Here is a 24,318-nt window from a genome sequence, read left to right on the forward strand (position 1 = left end):
TTTGGTCTCTAGAGAGAGACCAAACACAGAATTTTAAATCACTTCATGCTTGTTTTAAAGTAACCTGCTTTCAAAGTAAGCAGGTTACTTTAAAACAATGGTCCAAGACTGGGTGATGAATTTCATATACCTATCAATCGCACACACATCCATGCCCACAGTGGGATTTGCATTCACTGCCTGTTGATTGGAAAGTGGCTACTAACCACTCAGCCAACCACGCTGGCATGACATGCCATGAAAGCTTTCATATATGCATACACAAGTACATATATACATATGCATATTTATAAATATCTTGATATATAAATTTCCATATTTTTAGTTACTGTTATTGCATTTTACATATTTTCTGCTAATGCCTTTAATTCCCCAAAGGAATAGGCAAGTCATATGCATCTCTTGATGATGAATAGGCAAGTCTTTTATCCCTCACCAACTTTCAGAGACTAATGGACAGCCAGTCTTCAGCCTTGGCCAATCACAGAAAGCCAGCTCAAGAGTAAGTGATTTTAATAGGCATTCAGAGAGGAGAAGATGGCTGATAACTGTTACCATCTTCTGGCCTCCTTCATCATCAACAATCAATCTTCTGATATATACTCCTAAGAGGTGTCCAGGTTACTATGACAGCATTAGATGATTAAGTTTACATTATTATTAATCTTCAATCAACAATTTTCCTCCAAATCAGTCTATTACTTGGGAGAATGCCATTTATTGTTATCTAACATTTTATGCTTCTAAGGCACTTCTGACTGAATCAATCCACTTAGACTTTGGTCTTTCTCTTTGATGCCAAGATGGCAGGAGAGAGACCTGCCATTTTGGCATCAAACACCTGTTTTACTAATCTTTCCAATCATCCATTCTATTTAAGTGGCCATACCACCTTAGATTAGCTCTGCTGACACATTCTTGAATGCTAATAATGTCACATTCCTTTCTAATATCATAATTTTTAATATGATTCTGCCATTGATGCTATCTGTTCACTCCCCTAATTTTTCTCAGAACCCTTATATCTGTGGTCTCTAGTCTGATCAAGTGCTTTATTTCTAACCCAACTTTCAGATCCATGACTTAAAACTGGTTGGAACACTCTTGTATACTATTGGTTTGGTGGTTTTTCAGCTGGCTACCCACCATACCAGCTATGCTTATTCTGTTGTCTATTTCTAGATTTAACCTATCGTCTTCACTAAAAACTGTGCCTAAATAGCTGAAATATTTTACTTGTACTATAGGATCTCCATTCAGAATGCAGCTGAAGTTTTTGCTCCTACCTATTTTCATAGTTTTTTAATTTTTATTCTGATTTTCATGCCTAATTTGTTACAGCTGCTGTTATTCAATTTAGTTAGTGAATTCTGGAGACTTGTACCAGATGTGCTTAGGAGTACATCATGAGCATAAAGCAAAGAGCTAATTTTAATATCTCCAATTCTAATATCAGGCCTAATGCTACCTTATTTCATAATGTGATTCATATAGATGATGAATAAGAGTGGAGATAATGTGCATCCTTGTCTTACTCCTGATTTTACATCAAACCATCTTCCTGTATTTCCTTCAATTTTAATTCCTCTCATGCATGAAATTTTATATTCATTTATAAAAAATTATAATGGCATGATACAGTACCATTTAATCTTACAGTATTACCATTAATTAATTAATTTTGCTGAATTTGTGTCCTGTATATGTAAAAAATGATGTCCTCATCTGAGGACATCATGCACTAATGCCAACAGACTACAGACATATTTCTATGGAAATGACTTAGACTAAGGAATTTATTTTCATTGAAAGACATTACAAGTATGACAAAACAGATTATAAACAATTTATATTTTGCTGAAACACTACATGAATGATCAAAATTTGGGTTTGAGTTGTGAACTTCCCTTGAATGGAATCATCATCTCATCTACACTCTGAAATTCTTCTGGGCTGACAGCAGCATGGAATGTTTCATGAAACTTGCAGTGCTGGCCTTACATGTATTGCTTTGTCTTTATTTTTGGTAGGTATTGAGTCTTAATCAACAAAATGCAAATATCGCCTTATGTTCTTCGATCTGTTCACTGGCATAGCATCAGCTATAACATCCATGCACAGTCCATGTTCAGAAGACCAATACTGGTTTACACATGGGTATTTTATGTATGTCATGACAAGTACAATTCTAAGTGCATGCAAACTAATCGGCATGCATACAGATTAGTTTGTTTCACAATTTCATCCATCAATTCATCTGGAAACAGCTGTGAAAAATAATCTACAGAGCTCTCTCTGTGAATATTTACTTGGTGTTTTCCTCTAAACTGTGGTTCAGTGCCAGCAAAGTGATTATCTTTCTCACTAAACCACACTGGTTGTCTCTGCAATGGCATATGACCAGCAACAGCTGTATTTTGCACACTATCTGGACTTTGAACGTTATGAGTCTGACCAACAGGGGAAGGACACTGAACATCACTGTCCTCATTTGACTGTCACTCTCTGTAGGATCATTTTGTGGCTGCTGGTATATAGGATCATCATCAGAATCACTCAGCTCCAAACCATCTTCAGATTCCTCCAACAGTTTTTCAATCTCCTCTTCAGTAAGTCTCTTGTGGTAATAGGCCCTTTTTATGCCTGATAGACCTAGCTTTTGATTATCCATCTGTAAAAGAGATAATGTCAATTAACACACTTACTATTCATTCATGTTTGCAAAAATAAAATAAATAAAACTATAAAAATATTGTACAAAAACTTTCTAACCCACATAGATTACCTTACAAACATATTCTACTCATGTGAGGACAGGTTGTTTTCAAGTTTGTTTTATGAATATGGTAATAAACATGAACAAATTAAATATTTACACTTAATCTACAAGGCATAACAATATATAAAGCCATACTAACCTTTCCAGAAGACTCATAAAATCACCAAATTCGAATCGACAAAACAGCAGCTTTTCACTTCCTCCTTGATTTCACCATGCACTGCATAGAGATTGGTATTCCTGTAACTGAAACTCCTGCCATCTGTTGTGGTTTCTGAGAACACTTTGGTCTCCCCAGATGAGGACTACATGCATACAGTAGCACCAAATTATGAATGGGTAATTATTATGAGGGAAAATATATCTGTCTTCATATGAGGCCCTTATGCATGAGAGGGTTAACTGCAGACTGACAACTTAAATATTCCATTTACCCCATGTAATTGAAGTATTTTGAAAAGCTTTTCTCTGGGCACCTTGTCATATGCCTTTTTCAGATCTACAAAACTTGAGTACAGATACTTGTCATATTCCCAGAATTTTTCAACTATTGGTCATAAAGTGAAAATTTGATCTTGACATCTTCTATTTAGCCTGAACCCAGCTTGTTTTTCTCCAAGTTTCTCTTCCACGATCTTTCTCAACCTCTTTTCAAATATGCTTACATAAATCTTTCCTGGAACACTTATTATAAAAATACCTCCGTAATTCTCACATTCAGTTTTATTTATTTTATTTATTTATATAGGTGTGCTTAAGGGTCAAAGCTGTATAACTGAGAGGAGACCTCCACATAGCCTTTAAAGGAATGCGGAGAACAGACCATGGCTTCTGACCTAATGTCCAATCATCACCTTCTCGTGGCGCACCTTGTTGGGTATCTACCTGGATACTGAATGAACGAGGATGGGCTGGAAATTTGGGATTTAGCCGACCTAGTTCCCTGACAAAAACAGTGAGAGCCTTGTTTAATCAGGCAATGTGATTTCATGAGATTTCATGCCCCAGTGGGCATGAAATCTCATCATATTAAACCATCATATGTGTTTGTGGTTTAAGCCAATGAAAAACAAGAGCTTCTACATAAAAAAAAAAAAAAAAAACCTACTTGCCTGTGCAAGAGATCAACTAACTTGGGAACCAGTCAAATAAAGGCTTAGAAAGAGTTCTTCAGGAGCCTAATACTACATGCAAATTATGTACATGCATGTAATTTTGTGATGCCAATATATACATACTAGTTGCCATGATAATTCCTATGAAGTCTGATAATCGCATATAATAAAATATTTTATTTTGAAAAAATTGCCATACAATTTTGCTGAACTTTACAAGTGACCCTTATATAATGCAAGTGTAGTGTTTGGTCTAATTCTTTATTATTTCATAAGAAACTTTACTTCAAATATTCATTTATTTTGAAGTAATGAACATATCTTACCTTCATACTTAACATGAAATTTGGTTCAAGGATACATTGTGATTGGTTGGTGAATTTAGAGCTTGTGTAAAATTGGTGATTTTTTTCTGTTTTGTGTTTTTAGTCTATTTAGTGTTTTATAAGATATTTTCATTAAGATATTGCAGTAGTAAATATAGTTTAAAATGACACTCAAAATGCCAGAAACTTAACGCTAAGAAGAGCAGCAAAATCGAGAACAGGAAAGCTTGCCCCGCTAAGGAGGTTATTCGAAATGAATTAACCTCTAAAATAGCATAAGTAAAGCAGATTATCAGAGAGATGACACATAAATTACAGAAAGTCGAGAGACATTTAAATGAACATAGGGAGGAAAAGAAATTAAGCAGCAAAATAAGAAACAACAAAGCACAGAATCAGGTAAGTCAGTAACGAAAATCGGGTAACTAATGTTGTTAGTAAAAAGAAGGATGTTATTTGGTATGGCGATTCTCATAAAAGCCATCAGAGGCCTGAAATGTAGAAAGGCAGCTGGAGTAGATGATGTTCGACCAGAAATGCTCAAGTATAGAGGTATAAAAATCTTACAGTGACTGCACTGCATAGTTCAGAAGGTCTGGACAGGACGAATTTGGATGATTGGAGTAGAGCTCTCATAGTACCAATATATAAAAAGGGAAATAAAACTGAATGTGGAAATTACAGAGGTATTTCTCTACTGAGTGTTCCTGGTAAGATTTATGCAAGTATACTTGAGAAACAGTTGAGAAGGATTGTGGAAGAAAAACTTGGTGAAGAACAAGCTGGATTCAGGCCAAATAGAGGTTGTCATAATCAGATTTTCACTTTATGACAAACAGTTGAGAAATCATGGGAACATAACAAAGATCTGCATTTAAGTTTTGTAGATCTGGAAAAGGCATATGACAAGGTGCCAAGAGAAAAGCTATTCAAAACGCTACAGAGTTATGGTGTCAATGGGACATTATATCAGTCGATACTTGGTCTTTCTTTGAGTTGTAAGTCAGCAGTTAGAATTGAAGGAAATACAGGAAGATGATTTAATGTAAAATCTGGTGTCAGACAAGGATGTACATTATTCCCTCTGTTATTCATTATCTATATGGATCACATTATGAAGGAAAGTGGTATTAAACCTGATATCAAAATTGGAGATGTCAATCTCAGCTCTTTGCTTTATGCAGATGATGTTATACTTCTAAATAAATCTGCTACAAGTCTGCAAGATTCCCTGACTAAATTAAATAACTGTTGTAATAGATATGGTATGAAGGTCAGCAATAACAAGACAATGAAAATATCAACTGCATTGTGAATGGAGAACCTGTAGAACAAGTAAAACATTTCAGCTACTTAGGCACAATTTTTAGTGAAGATGGTAAATTAAATATGGAAATAGACAGCAGAATCAACAAAGCTGGTATGGTTGGAAATCAACTGAATAAATGTATATGGAATAAGAGAAATTAGTCAAAACACTAAATTAGCTGTATACAAGACAGTGTTCAAACCAATTTTAACTCTGATAACCCTTTAATGTATGGAGGGCTATAGTTTTACTGCAATCTATATTCTTTTTTGATGAAGTTTTATGGAGAACTTTATTAATAGTATTTTTGTTATTGCCATTATTTATAAATGTGTTGCTGATAATCTTTAGATATTAGCAACACATTTATAAATAATAGCTATAACTAAAATACTATTAATAAAGTTCTTCATAAAGATTATTAGCAACACATTTATAAATAATGGCTAGGATCTGAGAATTGGGTCTGAAGTAAAACACTTGACCAAAGACTAGAGACTGCAGATATCAGAGTCCTGAGAAAGATTAGTGAAATGAACAGATGGCATCAATGTAATATCGTATTGAAAATGAGGATATTAGGAAAGAACTTGGCATTGGCAGCATCCAGGAATTCATTAGCAGAGCTAACTCAGGTGGTATGGTCACTTGAACAGAATGGGCAAGGAAAGATTAGCAAAACAAGTGTTCTCTGCCAGATTGGCAGGAAAAAGACCCAGTGGAAGACCAAGATGTAGGTGGATTGATACAGTAAAAAGTGCCTTAGAAGATAGAAATATGAGATATGATAATGTTGGAGTCTTGACAAGTAACAGACTGATTTGGAGGAAAATTGTAGATAGGAAGTCAGTAATGATGTAAATTTTTTATGTAGTACTATCATATCCTGTACACCCCTTGAGGGTACATAGCAGGAATTTGATGATGATTCTCATAAAACATGCTGTTGATGAGAGGGTTATAAAAATAGAGTTTTCTAGGGAAAAAAATTAAAAATATAATGCAGCCAATTCAAAAACAGAAAAGAAAAGTAAACAAATCATAATTGTACTAGGTACTAACTCCTTAACTAGCGATAAGTGCAATATGAGAGAGTACATGAAAGGTTTTTTGGAATGGTGAGAATGAAGAGGAGAAAGTGAAAATAGTAAGTATATTACCTCAATGTCATAAAAATGAATAAAGAGGATGATGGCAAACAGTTTGCATAAGCTGTGTAGAAGAAATGGATGCAAGTTTATGGATGTGTGGAGTGAGTTTGAGGAAAGATTACATTTGTATAAGAGGGACAGCCTACACCTGAATGCATTTGGTATCAGGAATCTTGAAAAACTAATAATTGGAATGAGACCTAACATAGAGTCATGGAAACTAAATTATGAGGAGGAATGGTGAGAATATGAGTGTAAGAGCGACAATGTTATATAATTGTACTAATGACAGGAGTGGGCATTATTATGGAAATGATTACAAGGAAAGAACGATTTAGACTTTTTGTTCATGCAGTTCGATGAACAAAAAGTCATTTTTGCCATCAAACATGTGCAAATATGTGTAAGGCACTAGAGAAGAATAAAGATCTGCAGGTTGTCCAACTGTGTCATGCAGTCACAGACAAGAGTATACAAAAGAGCATGCAGGTAGATTATTATATCTATACCCAAATGCTGTGTATAGATATAATAATCTATAACTATAATAACTAATGGATATCAGTTCACTGTCAGTAAATGGAAAATCGTGCACTTTAACATGGTTACATATCCAACATCATTATATTGGTGGGATTATACTAGAAGAGACTGATCTGGCCAGGGATCTTGGAGTGTTAGTAGATAGCAAGCTGAAGTTCAGGGGCCATGGAGCAAAGATTGCAAATACAACTCAAAAGTTGATTGCTTTGCTGAAATGAAGTTTCACATGTGAAGATAAGGAAGTCATTTTGCCTCTTTACAAGACCTCACTTGGACTATTGTGCACAGGTCTGGTCTGGTCTCCATTGTGATTCTGATACAGTGGAGAGAGAGTGCAGTGAAGGGGAAGGGAGGTTAAAAATGATATCAGGATTGTGGAATACTGATTATAAAGACATTGAGAATTTGTAGACCACAGACATTAGCAAACAGGAGAAAGAGGGGTGATATGATTGAGACTTGCAAACTTCTGAAAGGGTCATACAGGATTTCGGCTGATGGAATTTTTCATTTTATGGAGGGTGAGGAAAGGACAAGAGGGCATCTGCGGAAGGTGAGAATGAATACTGTTGAGAAGGGGGGGGGTGAGGGCTAGATTTTTCTGTCACAGGCTGGTGCATGATTGGAATGGATTGCCATTAGATGTTGTGCGCGCAGGCAATGTGAATGAATTCAAGAATAAGAGTGAATAGCTGGTGTGTGTAGTATGTGACCTCTCTCGATGAGTCTCTGATTCTTTGGTGGTCTCTCTTAATGAAAATAATAATTTACACTAAAAATTATGTCTAAAATAGCTAAAATGTTTTAACTCTTTTGTTTCACTATTAGAAAAAAATCAGTTTATTTTTTTCATTTTCTTTCCCATTTTCTTAGATTTTGTCTTTTTGTTGCTGATTTCTCACCAGATTTGTTACAGCAGTTGTTCACTTTTAATTAGAGTCCTGAAAGTTGTACTGGAGATTACATGGAGAATACGTGCACCCTTGTATCATGTTTACATGAAACAATTTTTCTGTGCTGTCTTTAATTCTACCTGCTAACAAACCTCTTGAGTAGGCTACATCTTGTAGCATCCCCCATATAGTTGCAGCTTTTTAAACAGTTTTTCTCTTATTTTTTATTTTTTTTTTTCAGAGCCACTTGAGAATTTGTAGACCACAGACATTAGCAAACAGGAGAAAGAGGGGGGGTGATATGATTGAGACTTGCAAACTTCTGAAAGGGTCATACAGGATTTTGGCTGATGGAATTTTTCATTTTATGGAGGATGGGGAAAGGACTAGAGGGCATCTGTGGAAGGTGAGAATGAATACTGCTGAGAAGAGGGTGGGAGGGGGGCTAGAAATGGCTATGCTTCATCATCGTGACGCATAGCCACTCACTATAAAACTTTTATTCCTCCATATTTTAATATTTCTAGTGAGAGATCATCTACTTCAGTAACGTAAGCTTTTGAAGTTTTTGATAACTTTTTTTATTACTAGTATTGATATGTACTGTTGCATTTCCCCTGAATATTTCTGTTTCCTGTCATTGCTTGTCTTGTATAGTCCTCTTTCCAAGTAATTACTTCAGACATCCAAATTAAAGTCTTCCCATTACTTTTGTTTAGCTGATTTTACACAACTTTTTATTGTCCTCGGTACTTTTTAAGGGCACATGCGGATTTCCATGAGAGGAAGTTTTAATATAACAATACTCTGGCTAAATAATTATTTTCTTCATATGCTATGGCATCTCTAATGTTTGATTCTTGTTTTCAAACTCTCATTTTTTCTCATATTTGTATATATGAGCTTACAGTTTATCTCTGAATGCTGCTCAGTTTTGATTCTTTTTTTAAAAGCTTTCTGCGTATATTTCTTTTCAATATGATACTCATTTTTATTCTGCTCAGAACTAAGTAGTGTTCACAGTCTATTTCAGATCCCTGTATACTTCTGTATCCTGAACCAATCTGAAGATATCACTATCAATAATAACATAATCAGTAAGAGTTTTCTTAGTAAATTATATTTGACAAAAAATTATATTTTTTTCCCTCCTTAACTTAAGTAGGAGTAAACAGACATTTGCACGTGAATATAGAGGCTCTTTGTTAAGTAAATTGCCTCAGTATCCCACAGTGCACCTCCTTTAAGACATTTATTGCAATACATGATGGCAAGATCACTACCAAGGTTGCTTTTGACCTTTATTAAGGTGTCATCGGTGTACCAGACTAGTTACTGAGAACTAAATCAATGCTGAAGTTACATTTTCTTTGTACAACAAGCAAAAATCCATAAAACTTTGCTATAACTTGTTAAACTGGGCTTCCAATTTTAATTTAATATTTGTATTCATATATATATCTTCTGTTCTGACTTGCCCTCTTTAGTAATTTCTTAATCTAACATCAGTGAGTCATGTCTTAACTATCAATCTAGGCCGATGAGCAAATTTACAAGATGTGCACGTGGGCTATGAAGACAAAGGAAATGTCGTTAATTGGCACCAGTTCCTTTGTTTCAATTCTGGTACTGGTTCCTTTTTAATTTTAGTGAAAATTTATATTTATACTGTGCCATCTTAAAATGTACTTGATGAATATTTATTCATGGAACCAAAGTCTAGATCAGCACACTCTCTCGTAATCCTTAAACACTTAGCAGAGTATTCTCAATTAATCTCACTGTTAGGATTTATCTCGTAGTCGTGGCCCCCTATTTTATGTTTGTTATTCTTACCTCTCACCTTGGTTCAAACTTTTATGAACAGTTCGGTAAAATGGAAATCAGGCAAGTCTTCCTATTCATTTGAAAAGAAATTAACATTTAATTCACTGAATAGACATAATACATGTTATAAGAAATTTTTACTGACATAAAATTAATCTTGATAATATTGGGAAGTGAGTAGTTTCACTTATGATTGCTAAATCTCCTTTAACATATTAGATCACAATTTCATACCATTAATTCTAACAAAGATCTAACTCTCATCTATATATGACACCATAAAAGGCTATTCTTTCTATAATTCACATACATTCACAATTATCTTCACACTATTGTTCCAATTAAAGTATACAGTTCCTAAGTTTCATCAGCATAACTCCTAAAGTTCTTTCAATGAGGGCTCAGTCCTGAGTTGAATATTTTACCTATATCTAATTATTGTCCCCTACACAATTTTACATAACAAATAAGAGACTACATTACCCATAGTTGGGGACGCACTAGGCCTTCATGTATATCCCTACAGCACCTTCAATTTCCAGATTTACCTCGGCTTTTCTACACATCAGTTGAATTCGGACATGACACATCGCAGATGGGGAAAGCAATTCTGGCTCCCCGCTCGCTCATCAATCGGCTGGGCATGGATCTTCGATCTCCGGCATGATCTGGAACTTTACCGTGTCAGGTCATTCCATAGCCTAGAACTGTCCATGGATACTGCTGCTTGCTGCAATGACCTCACGATGGACTTCTCAGCCAATGACCACTCCAGTACAGGGAACGAGAAAAAAGCCATGAACTGCTGCCACAGCACCTTTTAAAACGCGTGTCCTATGTTTCTTGCCTACGTCATCCTGATTTCTCCCTTTCCTCATGGCACGTCACTCCTTTCAGCACCTAGCGCCAATCTCTCCCCAAGCATGCTCTTCAGAGGACATCCGCATGCATGTTCTATTAGGTGCAGGTGTATGACTTCAGGCCATTGCTCTATAATCGGATTGTCCTTTGCCTTCAACATTGTAATAGCACTTACATAGATTACACAGTTTAAATTTCACCAAACACTTAATTATTTTCAATATGATGCATTAGGTAAAACTTTCTTAAATATTAACGTAACTGATCATTTACAATTGGTTATTTTTCTCTTGATATATTAATACTGTCTCTGGAATTGATAAACCATATTAAATCTGAATGAAGGTAAAGGTGTTGACTTTTCTTTTCATTCAGAGTATAACAAAGGCTAACCCTTTCGTGAACAAACAATTTTTATTATTATTATTATTATTTTTGTATTGTCATTCCTGAGCAATTTCGGGGGGGGGGGGGGGGTGGGTGGTACTTTCTCCTTGGTCTCAGGTTGTACCTTGTTTGAACAAATTTCTGTGCCATATCACCGCTTGTGCATTCTTCCCTCCCCCTTATCATTATTTGAGACTCTTTCACTTGGGTTATCATGGGCCCTATGTCTGTAATTAATTGAGGATTTCATCAGGGTTTGGACGTTCTTCTCCATTGCCAGCATTACTCCTCTGTTTAGTGTTGGAGTGCTTCACTCTTTTGATATCCCTCCCGTGATCATTTACCTGGTGGGAATTCCCCCCTTTTTCCCATATCCTATCCATCGAGTCTCCCATACAGACCAGTCGGTCTGGCCTACACTTGAAAGGTCTTGGCTTGGCTGAATGAATGACTAATGTTCTTTTCTTGCCTGTTGTTTCTATTATTTTAAAATTTACCAGAGAAGTTTTTTTTATATGGCCCAGTAGTACACTTCCCTAGTTTCCCTTCCTTCCTATTTCCAGACTGTTGTTTCAGAAGTACTAGATTTCCTGGCTACAACTCCATGTACTTTCTCAGCTTGTTAGCCTATGCTCTGGCCTTCTGTGAACTGTTATAGCTAGCTTCTGCCACCAGATCATATGCAATCCTGTTCTCATCGATTACATTGTTTAGATACTGGTCAATATCTGGTAAACCCGTGCTTGCTCTTGAGTTTCTAAAATCACTAGGGAACAATGGTTCAAAACCATATAATATCATTGCAGGAGACTCTCTTATAGTAGTATGCAGAGCTGTCCTACAGGCAAAGAGGGTGTGTGAGAGGAAGTTATCCCAGTTTGCTATTTGGCTGTTGGCTAGTTTAGATAGTGTCTGCTTCAGGGTTCTGTTCATCCTCTTACACATCCCATTTTCCTGTGGGTGATAAGGAGTGGTGAACAGTTTTTTTACTTTCAAAAGTTTACACAACTGAAGCATGACTTCAGCTGTGAAGTTTGAGCCTTGATCTGTGAGGAGGGTTTGGGGGGGTTCCGTATCTTGAAATAATTAATTTGAAAAATTTGTTAGCCACAGTTAATGCCATCTGGTCTTTCATAGCTCTGGCCTCAGGAAACCTGGAAAACATGTCAATTATGACTAAGATGTACTTGTTTCCCTTTTGGCTGGTAGGAAGAGGACCAGCGATGTCCATGGCCACAGCTTGAAATGGGCGCATGGGAATAGGGAACAGTTGGAGAGGAGCCTTTCCACTGCCACTTGACCTTTTCTAGCATAGTTGGCAGAAGGACACATAAGTCTCGACGTCTCCTCGCATTCCCTTCTGCACGTATCTGTTTATTATTCTAGCCCATGTCCTAAGGAAACCTTGGTGACCAGCCAAGTCCCCATCATGGAAGGTGTGCAATACCCAAGGGATCATGATTGAGGGGACTACTATCCTATCCTTCCATTGTCCAGAGCTCTTTTGTTTTGATATCAAGAGACCACTGCTTAAGTATAGTGTATGCAGAAAGTAATGCTCCTCTAAGATTTGTTTTTCTTCTAAAATTCGTTGATATATCCCTCCCCACACTGGGTCTTGCTTTTGTGCCTCAATGATAACTGATTTTTCCCAATTTTAAAGATGGGTTTTTTTTTTTTTTTGTTTTCTTCCACTCTCTCTGTTTTGAGAATAGAGTTAATCACTTCTCCTTCTGTGCTGGTGTTTTCTTCTGTACCATTGTCCAGGGCTCTGGAAAGGTAGTCAGCGACCACATTGTTTTTTCCGGGGATGTAACTGGAATTCCTGCATTTCCAGAGCCCAATGAATGATCCTCTGATTTTTGTCCTTCATGGAGGAAAGGAAGGTTAGAGGCTTATGGTTGGACCTTAAAAAAAACTTTATCTAAATTTTTGGAGGGCATGTATAATAGCTAGCGTTTCTTTTTCTATGACAATGATTTTTTTCAAATGAAGAAAGCTTTCGACTGAGGAAGACGATTGGTCTCAACTCTTCCCCTTCTCCTTGTTCAACCATGGAGGCAATAGTGCTGTTTGATGCATCTGCTGAAAGGTAGAAAGGTTTTCCCAGTTTGGGATAAGTGAGAACTGGCGACTTCGTTAATGCTAGATTCAGAGATTTGTAAGCGTGCTGTTGATTCCCCCCCCCCCCATAAGAACTCTCCTTTCTTGGTTAGCCTGACTATTGGTTCCATTAATTGTGATCAATTGGGAATGAACTTTCTATAAAAGTTTATCATTCCCAAATATCTCCGAACTTGTCTGACCGATGTAGGAATTCTTGCCTTTAATATAGCGGTGATGTTCTCTGGAGTAGAGATTATCCCATCCTTACAATGAGCTAATGTCCTCAGTGAAGACTCGGGGAAATTGTTGGAGCATCCTCTGAATGAACTCCCTGATTTCTACTTTATCTTGTTCGGATCCAGGAGAGCTGGTGGCTTCAAGTATCAACCTCCTTTTCTGTCACTTAATTCCTCTCTGGGGCTTATCAATTCTATTTCTAGCTCATCACATTCTCTCCTCTAATTTCCTTTCTTAAACATAGGGTGATATTTCACACCACATAGGGAGATGGTTCCTGTGGCAAAATCACACATGAAATTGTGTTTTTCCAGGAAGTCAAGACCCAATATTACTTGGTCACTGGTGTCAGCTATCTCAGGAAGGATAAGGAGTTCATGTGAAAATTTTATTGAGAAGCAGGGTATGGAGAAATTGGCAATTAATTTTTTTGTTGCCAGTAGCTCAACTTTTGCAATTTCAGTGATTTTCACTGGTTTTTGCAGTTGGGTGGTGTTACCTGGGGAGTTACCTGTGAACTTTTTTACTAGGGATAAGGGGATAGCTGATATATGAGCTCCAGTATCTAACAGTATTTCACACGGAGCTCTTCAACTAGACCCTATACGAGTGACAAGGGTAGTCGTCCTTTCACTTCTGCCACCGCCACATTTTGCATCCTGTAAAATTCGTGGTTCAGTGTATCAGGCTTGTGGCTGGTAACATTAGAGGCCCCAACAATTGTTCCTTCTCTATAGGAATCCCTTTTATTCGCTCTCCTCTTTAGGGTTTTATTGGGGAATGGTTCTATTTTGGAAGAAAACTTCTCCACCAACTCAGAGTCAGTCATTCCGGGTGGACTTGATGCAGCTGCTTTGCAATAGCACTAGATCACTCTTGATGAGCTTCTGACAAGCATTCTTATTACCACGAGTAATAAGAATAAGAGTAATCTGGGGGGAGGCAATTGGGGGTGAATATGGGTGGTAATTGCGTATCATATTTGTCTCATGGAAGCATATTAATTCATCTCTTCTAGTATTCTTTCTTTTTTCTTGGCTAATTCATAATCCCTCTAAACTATTGACGTTCTTCTTGTATATTACTTCCCTTAATTGTTCATGTATCCCTGACCTAAATTGTTGGAATGTGATCCATTCAAGGTGTGGTCTCTCTTCTGCAGTTATTCTTATGGACCTATTAAAATAGTTAATCACATTTTCTTTATAGCCCTGTATACAATTATAAATCTGTTTTAAAGTGTGGAGGGGTTTCCTTTTTTTACAGGAAAATTCTGAGATTAACGATTCCTTAAATTTTGTGTAGTGTATTGTTTCTTTAAGTGTTGGGGAGAAATATAGGAAGTTCTTCGCTTTGCCTATTAATTTATTCCTAAGTAAATCAGCAACTAGAAATCAGACCAATTTGACAATTTTCTTAGTTCTTCGATGTAGGAGAAGAATGCCAATACGTCGCCGGATTCCTCGCCAGAAATTTGTGGAAAAACTTGCTGCGGATTCACTATCCTAAAAAATTCACTATTATTCATTTCCATACTAAATGCTAGAGCCATTTCAATGTATCAATTACAACTTTCTTTTTCCCAACAAAATTATAAATTTCAAAGTTTCTTAGAGTTTATCTTACCAGATTTATTTTACAACCTGTTCACTTTGGTTCATTTATTTAGTATCTTAATCCTATTAACCATATCCTGTCGACTACACCATTGTTAAACTGGGCTTCCAATTTTAATTTAATATTTGTGTTCATATATATATCTTCTGTTCTGACTTGCCCCCTTCTAGTAATTTCTTAATCTAACATCAGTGAATCATGTCTTAACTATCAATCTAGGCCGATGAGCAATTTTGCAAGATGTGCACGTGGGCTATGAAGACAAAGGAAATGTCGTTAATTGGCGCCAATTCCTTTGTTTCAATTCTGGTACTGGTTCCTTTTTAATTTTAGTGAAAATTTATATTTATACTGTGCCATCCTAAAATGTACTTGATGAATATTTATTCATGGAACCAAAGTCTAGATCAGCACACTCTCTCGTAATTCTTAAACACTTAGCAGAGTATTCTCAATTAATCTCACTGTTAGGATTTATCTCGTAGTCGTGGCCCCCTATTTTATGTTTGTTATTCTTACCTCTCACCTTGGTTCAAACTTTTATGAACAGTTCGGTAAAATGGAAATCAGGCAAGTCTTCATATTCATTTGAAAAGAAATTAACATTTAATTCACTGAATAGACATAATACATGTTATAAGAAATTTTTACTGATATAAAATTAATCTTGATAATATTGGGAAGTGAGTAGTTTCACTTATGATTGCTAAATCTCCTTTAACATATTAGATCACAATTTCATACCATTAATTCTAACAAAGATCTAACTCTCATCTATATATGACACCATAAAAGGCTATTCTTTCTATAATTCACATACATTCACAATTATCTTCACACTATTGTTCCAATTAAAGTATAGAGTTCCTAAGTTTCATCAGCATAACTCCTAAAATTCTTTCAATGAGGGCTCAGTCCTGAGTTGAATATTTTACCTATATCTAATTATTGTCCCCTACACAATCTTACGTAACAAATAGGAGACTACATTACCCGTAGTTGGGAACGCACTAGATTTACTCAGCTTTTCTACACATCAGTTGAATTCGGAGATGACACATCGCTAACGGGGGAAGCAATTCTGGCTCCCCGCTTGCTCATCAATCAGCTGGGCATGGATATTCATTCTCCGGTGTGATCTGGAACTTTACCATGCCAGGTCATTCCATAGCCTAGAACTGCCCATGGATCTTGCTGCGATGACCTCACGATGGACTTCGCTGATGACCACTTCACTACAGGTAATGAGAAAAAAGCCACCAGCTGGCTCCACAGTGCCTTTTAAAATGCATGCCCTATGTTTCTTGCCTACATCATCCTGATTTCTCCCTGTCCTCACAGCACATCACTCCTTTCAGCACCTAGCACCAATCTCTTCCCTAGAGTGCTCTTCGGAGGACACCCGTGTGTGCATTCTATTAGGTGCACGTGTATGACTTCAGGCCATTGCTGTATAATCGGATTGTCCTTTGCCTTCAACATTGTAATAGTACTTACATAGATTACATGTAGTTTAAACTTCACAAAACACTTAATTATTGTCAATATGATACATTAGGTAAAACTTTCTTAAATATTAACGTAACTGATAATTTACAATTGGTTATTTTTCTCTTGATATATTAATACTGGCTCCGGAATTGATTAAATCTGAATGAAGGTAAAGATTTTGACTTTTCCTTTCATTCAGAGTATAACAAACTATCTCATCCAGAGTATTTTAAAAATAATGATGCATCATTTTGCTACTGGAAAATATGACATCTGCATTCATTTTGTTCTCATTATTTTCACTCAATTAGTGTCTGTTGATGAGACCACAATAAAGATCAAGACTGCTCTGGTTAGTAACCTTTCCCCAAATGCTTGGCAGAATACATGTCCAGAAGTAGGTGTGTTGTTTGTTATTGAATACTGAGGCACTTTGATATGAAGGCAATACCCCCTGTATATACAGATATCTTAGTTGTGAAGATAATTCATGTAAACATTTGTAGTATTTGTTTGCTCACCCTTGGATTAAGGAGAAAAACAAGAATATAATTTCTTGTCAAGTATAGGTTACTTTCTAACCATTAAAAGAATACAAAAAAACATGTTTTGTCATGTTTTTCACGTGAATTTGTTATTGTTATTATTATTACACCCACCATGTAGTCAGCAGACTCATCGTGGGAGGTCTATTCAACTGACAACACATTTATCATACTGAATCTTAAAATCCTTAAAACTCCTGGAAGTAACAACATATTCCACTGTGTTTCATTCACTCACAATTCTACATTTTAAGAAAAATCTACTCCTCACATCCTCTTCACCACGCTCTTACATAACTTCCTTGGGTGGCCACTGGTTCTTCCCCTCTCACTTTCCACTCTTTTTATAATCCAGTCTGGATTAAACCATTGAAATCCCCTCACTAACTTAAATATCTCTATCATATCACCTCTTTTCCTCATATTCACCAAACCCTGCAATCCACATTCCTTCAACCTCTGCATAGCCAGCATTCCAGAGTACCAATATTGTCTCGGTCACTCTTCACTGGACCTCTCCGATATTTCCATGTCACAATGAAAACCAGATGGCCAAATATGAGCACAATAGTACAAGTGTGGTCTGACCAGTGTTTTATACAGTGGCATAACCACCTCTTATCCCTACCTGTTAGTGTACTTCTTGTATCATAGTGGCACTACAATGTGCACTATGATACAACTTCGGTCTGCTATCAACCATCACTCCCAAATCTTGAATCTCATTCACTTCCTACAGTATGGCACCATCAATATAATACAGTCTTATATTTCTGCACTCCAAAATGTAACACCTTGCACCTATTAATATTAAAAATACAACATTTTGTCCAAGTCAAAAGTCTATTCAAATCTTCCTGAAGGGAATTAACATGAGCAATTCTACATATAATTCCCTCCAGCTTTGTATCATCAGCAAACAACTGAAGATCCCAGTCACTTCACACGATATGCACATCTTTATGTTGTATCTCTATGCCACTGTCCTGAACAGAAATCCAGCAGGTACTTAGTCTTGTTATTAACTTTGCTTTTTTCTCCTCAGAAAAGTTTGCTAAGCATTGGATTTTTTTTTTTTTTTCTAATCTGCTAGTATCAATTCCCAACAAGAACTGGCTTTTTTTTTTTACTGTGTCAGCTATCCCTCTAATACAGTGCTTCCCAAACTTATGGATGCCAAGGCCCCCTTTTGAGAAATTAAAATATTTCACGGCCCCTCCATCGGAAAAAAATCGTAATATAGACATATATTATTATAATATTTATTACATTTATATTCAAGATTTTGGTTTGTAATCTTTTTTGTGTTTCTTATCAATACTTTTGAAATGAAACTTATATGAATAAGCATATGTTTACTAATATTCATTTTTGAAAATTATGGAGACAACTACCGTGTGTGAATAAAAACTTTAGTTTAATATAACTAAAATCTACAATTCGACGTTTCGACCTTTATGTCAAGGTCATCTTCTGGAGCGTACAAATATACACAAGAAACAAGCTATACTACAATCAAACTGATTCGTTAAAGACACTGACCAACCGCTACCACAATTGTTGGCCTGACCCCTGAAACAAGAACTAAAAATCATTAGTGACACATTCATAAATAATGGCTATAACAAAAATACTGTCAATAAAATACTCTATAAAACTACAACAAAAACGAATCTAGATTACAGGGAAAACCATAGCCATCCCATACATTAAAGGGTTATTAGAAAAAATCAACAGAATCATACAACATTATAACCTCAATACCACCTTTAAACCACCCACTAAACTTAAAACCATATTCAGCTCCTCTAAGGATTCTCTCCTCCCATTAGCACATCCTGGAGTCTATTGCATCCGCTGCACCTGTAACTTACCGTACATTGGTGAAACAGGACGGACAATCCCTATACGCAAGAAAGAACACATTAGACACATTAAATATAACCATTATGGTGAAGCAGGCCTCTCAGACCACACACTTAACACCTTACACCAAATCAACTGGAAAAGCACCTGCTCCTTACACCGCACAAAAACCTGGTACGAAAGAAAATTTAAGGAATCCTGCGAAATCCTGATAAACCACCCAAATATCAATAACAAAGATGGCATGAAAATTCCAAGGATCTGGATGGCACACATTCAGCCTACCTAATATGAAAGATTCAACATAAGTCAGGACTCTAGCCAATCCGCTAGTATTAGAAACCATTCCCCTCCAACTGGCTGGAATGATGTTAATATATGTATATAGTAGACAACACAAATAATAGGACTCTAGCGTTGATGTATAATTTTTTATTTTTAATTTTTTTTTTTTCCACCAGAGGTCAGGCCAACAATTGTGGTAGCGGTTGGTCAGCGTCTTTAACGAACCAGTTTGATTGTAGTATAGCTTGTTTCTTGTGTATATTTGTACGCTCCAGAAGATGACCTTGACATAAAGGTCGAAACATCGAATTGTAGATTTTAGTTATATTAAACTAAAGTTTTTATTCAAACACGGTAGTTATCTCTATTATTTTCAAAAATGCATTCAGATCACCATGTAAGCCTAAAAGAAAGGTTTACTAATATTCATTAATCGTCGAAATACGCAAGAAGCAAAATTTGTTAACCAACACCAGTGTGTGATTTTTTCCATTAAAATATAAAAAAGAAATAAAAATTAAATACATTTCTTTTAAGATTAAAAAAAATCTACTTAGTCTTAAACATTTTTAATTTGTTTTCATTATTTCATGCCCCCCCTCAACAAAACTTAATGCCCCCAGTTTGGGAAGAGCTGCTCTAATAGACTAAAAAATCCTCTGTTTTTTTTTAATAAGAAAAATTCTATGACCTTAAGCATAAAAAGTGATGAATTATCAATTTCTTCGTTTTGAAATTTTCCACATTATGCTACTTAGAATAGCCTGCTATTCAAAAAGTGCATCTCTGTTTATCATTAAATATTATAGCTATTTCTTCTTTTTTTTCCCTATTACGTGAATATAACATCACAAGTTATTTAGAAATGTCTCCTATTTTATTCATTCCAGTAACATCACTTATGTTGATATGGTATTTCTTCAGTTCTCCTGCTAACTCTACTCTTTATTTTCCATTGATGCTTTTTATCTTTTTATATAGTTGGGTATCATCAGTTCTGATCATGACATCGTCTGCTTATTGTAAAGAGCTGAAATTAGCATCTTTAATTTTTATATCAGGTTTAATGCACTTTCCTTGATAATGTGATTCATATGGGTGATGAATAACAAGGGAGGTAATGCATATCCTCTTCCTGTACTGCCTTCAGTTCTAACTGCTGACTTACAACTTAAATATTGAACTTTGTATTGATCTGTATAATATTCCATTTATCTCATATAATTGTTTTGAAAGAATCTCTGCAATTCAGATCTGCAAAACTTTTATTCTTATGTTCATTATATTCCTCTGATTTTTAGCTGCTTATTCTCATAACACCTATTTGCTTCTGAATCCATTTTCTTCCACATTTTTTATTTTTTTTTTAACTTATCAAACATGTTTGCTTAATTAAATTTTACCTGCTCTATTCCAGTCATGGAATTCAACCTTCTGACCTAGCCTTTTGAATTATGAGCATAGCTGCTGAAAAAAAATTTTGACCATTTCTATTGAATATCATCTTCCAGCTGCCTTTGCTTATTTCAGGTTTCTGGTGACCCCTTTTAACCTCAAGTATTAAATAATATCGGTATTCCCAATTGCATTCTTGTTGAATATTTCCTACCACTCTTCTGTCACTGCCTATTTCATTTAATAATTTTTGAGAGTAATTACTATAGACATCCAGAATGTCTTTATCATCAGTTTTTGCCACATCTTTCATCTGTGATATCTTTTCAGTACAGTTTTTTCCATTTTTTAATATTTTTCAGTAGCCTTCATAGATAGATAGATAGATAGATAGATATTTTTATGGTTTTATTTATTTTATTTTATTTTTTAACTAGATGATGGCTACAGACTATCCTTTTCTGGTTATGATTATTTGGCTATTCATGTTTTGGCAGCACACAATTCTATCAGTGGTTTTGGAAGCCAGATTGGTGTAGGAAAGGAATCAGGTTAGTATTAGAGATATTGCTTTATGTTATTCATATGTAATAAATTGAATTCATTTTATCATAAGTATTGTACAGCCTCTTTTACAATAATACACCCTATTTATATTATTATTACTTCCATTAGTATCATTACTAAGATTATAAGAAATACATTTTTGTAATGAGGTTTTGACTACTATATTGATTAAATATGAAAAAGCCTTGGATTTGTAAATAATTTTTAGAAGGATCAGTTTTGAGCATTCTTGATCATCTATTTGAATGTATTGCATCTTATTTGTATATCATTCTCTACATTACTGAAATGTTTCTAAATGTTCACTGTTTATTTTTCAAGTATTGGGAAACATTTCAACCTCGAGCTGACTGTTTTCTCAATGCATTTTTTATACGAATTCCATATATCTTATTACCACGGGTTGGCTAAGGGTTAGATAATTTGGAATCCCTTCTAATTATCTAACATGAAATTGAATCCCATTGTGCCTGCAGTGGGATTTAAACCCATGGTTGTGGAGAGCAGCTAATAAGCTAACCATTAGGCCAACCTTTATAACCTGTTTTTATATTTATCCCATGAGCAGGAAGCAGAAACACCTCAGTGCCATGGATGTGTAATGCAATTAAGGATTGAGAAAGAAGAAATCTATTGACATTTTTCTTGAAGAGTTGGGGGATGTAGCTGTTGAGAAACATTATATACAATTGCAAAAATAGATTTATAGATTAATAAAGGAGGAAGAGGAGAAACTGGTTCAGTGTGTTTGCAGTTGTACTGAAAAGGAGGTGTTCAACTGCTGCTCTTGTTTTAACAGGATCAACAAAAAGGGAATGAAGGTTGCCAGTTCAGTGGAGCAGTGACCTTGGAAGAACTTGTAGAAAACACAGAGCTGAAACAGTTTTTTTTTTTTTAATTCAAGTGGGGTTCTCCCTGTTCCTCAACCACCCCTTAGGACTGGTTGAATCCTCCTAATGAGGGATTAAATATGATATCCTATGACTGTAGCCTGTGGGTTCAGGGGGCCGGTTTACCTGTTTGCAGGATGAAAACCTCAGATAAAATGGGGTGAAAACCCTGCTATCCATACCCAAGACCGCTAACTTGGCTATGGCTGAGAAAAATTCTTAAGCTCTTCTCATCGTCAATGGGAATCAAACCTAGGACACTCCCCCCCCCCCCCCCCGGGCATATGGTTGCGAAGCTCGTAGCCACTAGGCTAATTGCACGGAGCTGAAACAGTGCATCTGTGAGATAGAGGATGAAGAGTCAGTGAGGGATTATCTGTGAGCTGAATTGCTCTCTTCTCGACAATTTTGAGAACTTTTAGTGAGGTTTTAAGTGCACCACTCCAAACATCTGAAATATTATAAGGGTAGGCGGATTTGGGATTTGTATAGAATTAGCAGCCAGCACTACCTCTCCACTTGCTCAGTCCAAGCAGAGCAAGTGAAGAAGTTATCCTCACTCTATTGAAGAATGGTATTTACATTGGTTCTAGATGATTTTGAAGCTTGGGATGTATGAGTACTTCTTGGTTTTTTAAATTAATAGGATGAATGGAACGTACTATCACCAGCAAAGCATATGGATAAGATTAGTAGTGATTGAGAGAAAGAAAATAGAATAGAGCTTTGAGGTGTTTACATTAGTTGAAGAGAGAGTACCATGACACAAGTGAGTGAATAGTGAAAACTACCTAGAGGATGGCAAATAGACTGAAGGAAGCAGTATACTTAATAGGCCTCAGTGCCACACTTGGAAACAATGTGCTGTCATGATTGACATTTCCAGGGCATTTGATAATGTCAATTGTGACAGCAAATAATGTCAAATCATGACACAAATGTTCTTTGAGCCTTTCTGTGACATGTAATCAGTGGTGAATGATAGTCTGAAGTCAGCCATCAATCTAGATTGGTGGGATACCGGTGGGCGTTTAGGTAGTGGAGAAGTTGACCTCTGATAACTTTATGATTTTGGAGAGGATTGAGATAATGGTAACCAATAGTTTGATAGCAGACTTTTTTTTATCAGGGTGGGAGGGAGGATAGGTTTTGTGAATTCTTACTTCCATGTGTTGGGATAAGTGCCAGTTGACTATAGAAGATTGTTATTATTATGCAACACCTCCAGGGAGTCTGAAGACTCATCGAGGGAGGGCACCTACTCTACAATTCTCTGTCTCCACCAACCGCATCATCATTTACACCAACACCATCTACTGCCGACCACCACCACTAGTATTTTCACAGACAATCACAAACATCCATGCCCATGGCAGGATTCGAACCCACAGCCTTTTGGCTGGAGAGCAGATATGCTAACCTCTCGGCCAACCAGGCCGACATTATAGAGATGATAAAGAACAGGTAATTCATCTGGAGCACAATGTTTGAATACAGTTGAAGAGTTGCCATCAAGACCAGAAGACTTATTAGTGTCTAAGTTGTTTAGTATTCTTCTGATATTTTTTTTGCTGAAAAACCGCAAGAGGCTTATAGAACCCAATATCTAGTGGGATAGGAGGTGATTTGCATTGGTAATCTGTATTGGAGAAAAAGAGTGATCCCAGGAAATCAACTTAATCCATATTTACCACCCGAACAAGAAAGGTGAAAGCACAGATGAGCACAATTTACAATTTGCATCCATTGGCCTTCTGCAAGGGACCAGAAAGTTTGGCTTCCATTGGATAGATGAGTATTTGTATTTTCTACTATTGGCTTTATGAAAGCACATTTGGATTTGCCGGGGTTGTTTCATGTCTGTTGCCTTGCTGCTGCATAGCCTGAGTATTATTATTATGAATTCTTCCCCTCCTCCTCCAGCGGGAGACACTGTTCAAGGTGTATTATGGCAAGGAGACTGTTCATTCTCTCTATGGGTGTCATTTTCCAAGATTATCACCTCGCACTGTATGTCCTTATTCTATCCTTTCGCTTAACTTTAATCAAATGAAAAGAATACAACAAACAATTTGACTGATACAAATCTCCCTCAGAAACCTACTTCAACAAAAATGCCAACCATAAC

The 24,318-nt window shown here is 36.1% G+C and overlaps 1 protein-coding gene across 1 annotated transcript in view; it reads left to right on the forward strand.

Moving 5' to 3' along the window:
• Nucleotides 1–24,318, forward strand: part of RIOK2 (RIO kinase 2) — a 130,326-nt gene that overhangs the window by 24,099 nt on the left and 81,909 nt on the right. The window contains exon 3 of the mRNA XM_090405915.1: nt 21,171–21,284. Coding sequence (XP_090262041.1) covers nt 21,171–21,284 — 114 coding nt within the window. The remainder of the gene's footprint in view (nt 1–21,170; nt 21,285–24,318) is intronic.

Source organism: Typopeltis vanoorti, chromosome 16, assembly GCF_054136105.1.
Source record: "Typopeltis vanoorti isolate ZY-2024b chromosome 16, IOZ_Tvanoo_1.0, whole genome shotgun sequence".
In the NCBI taxonomy this organism is placed as follows: domain Eukaryota; kingdom Metazoa; phylum Arthropoda; class Arachnida; order Uropygi; family Thelyphonidae; genus Typopeltis; species Typopeltis vanoorti.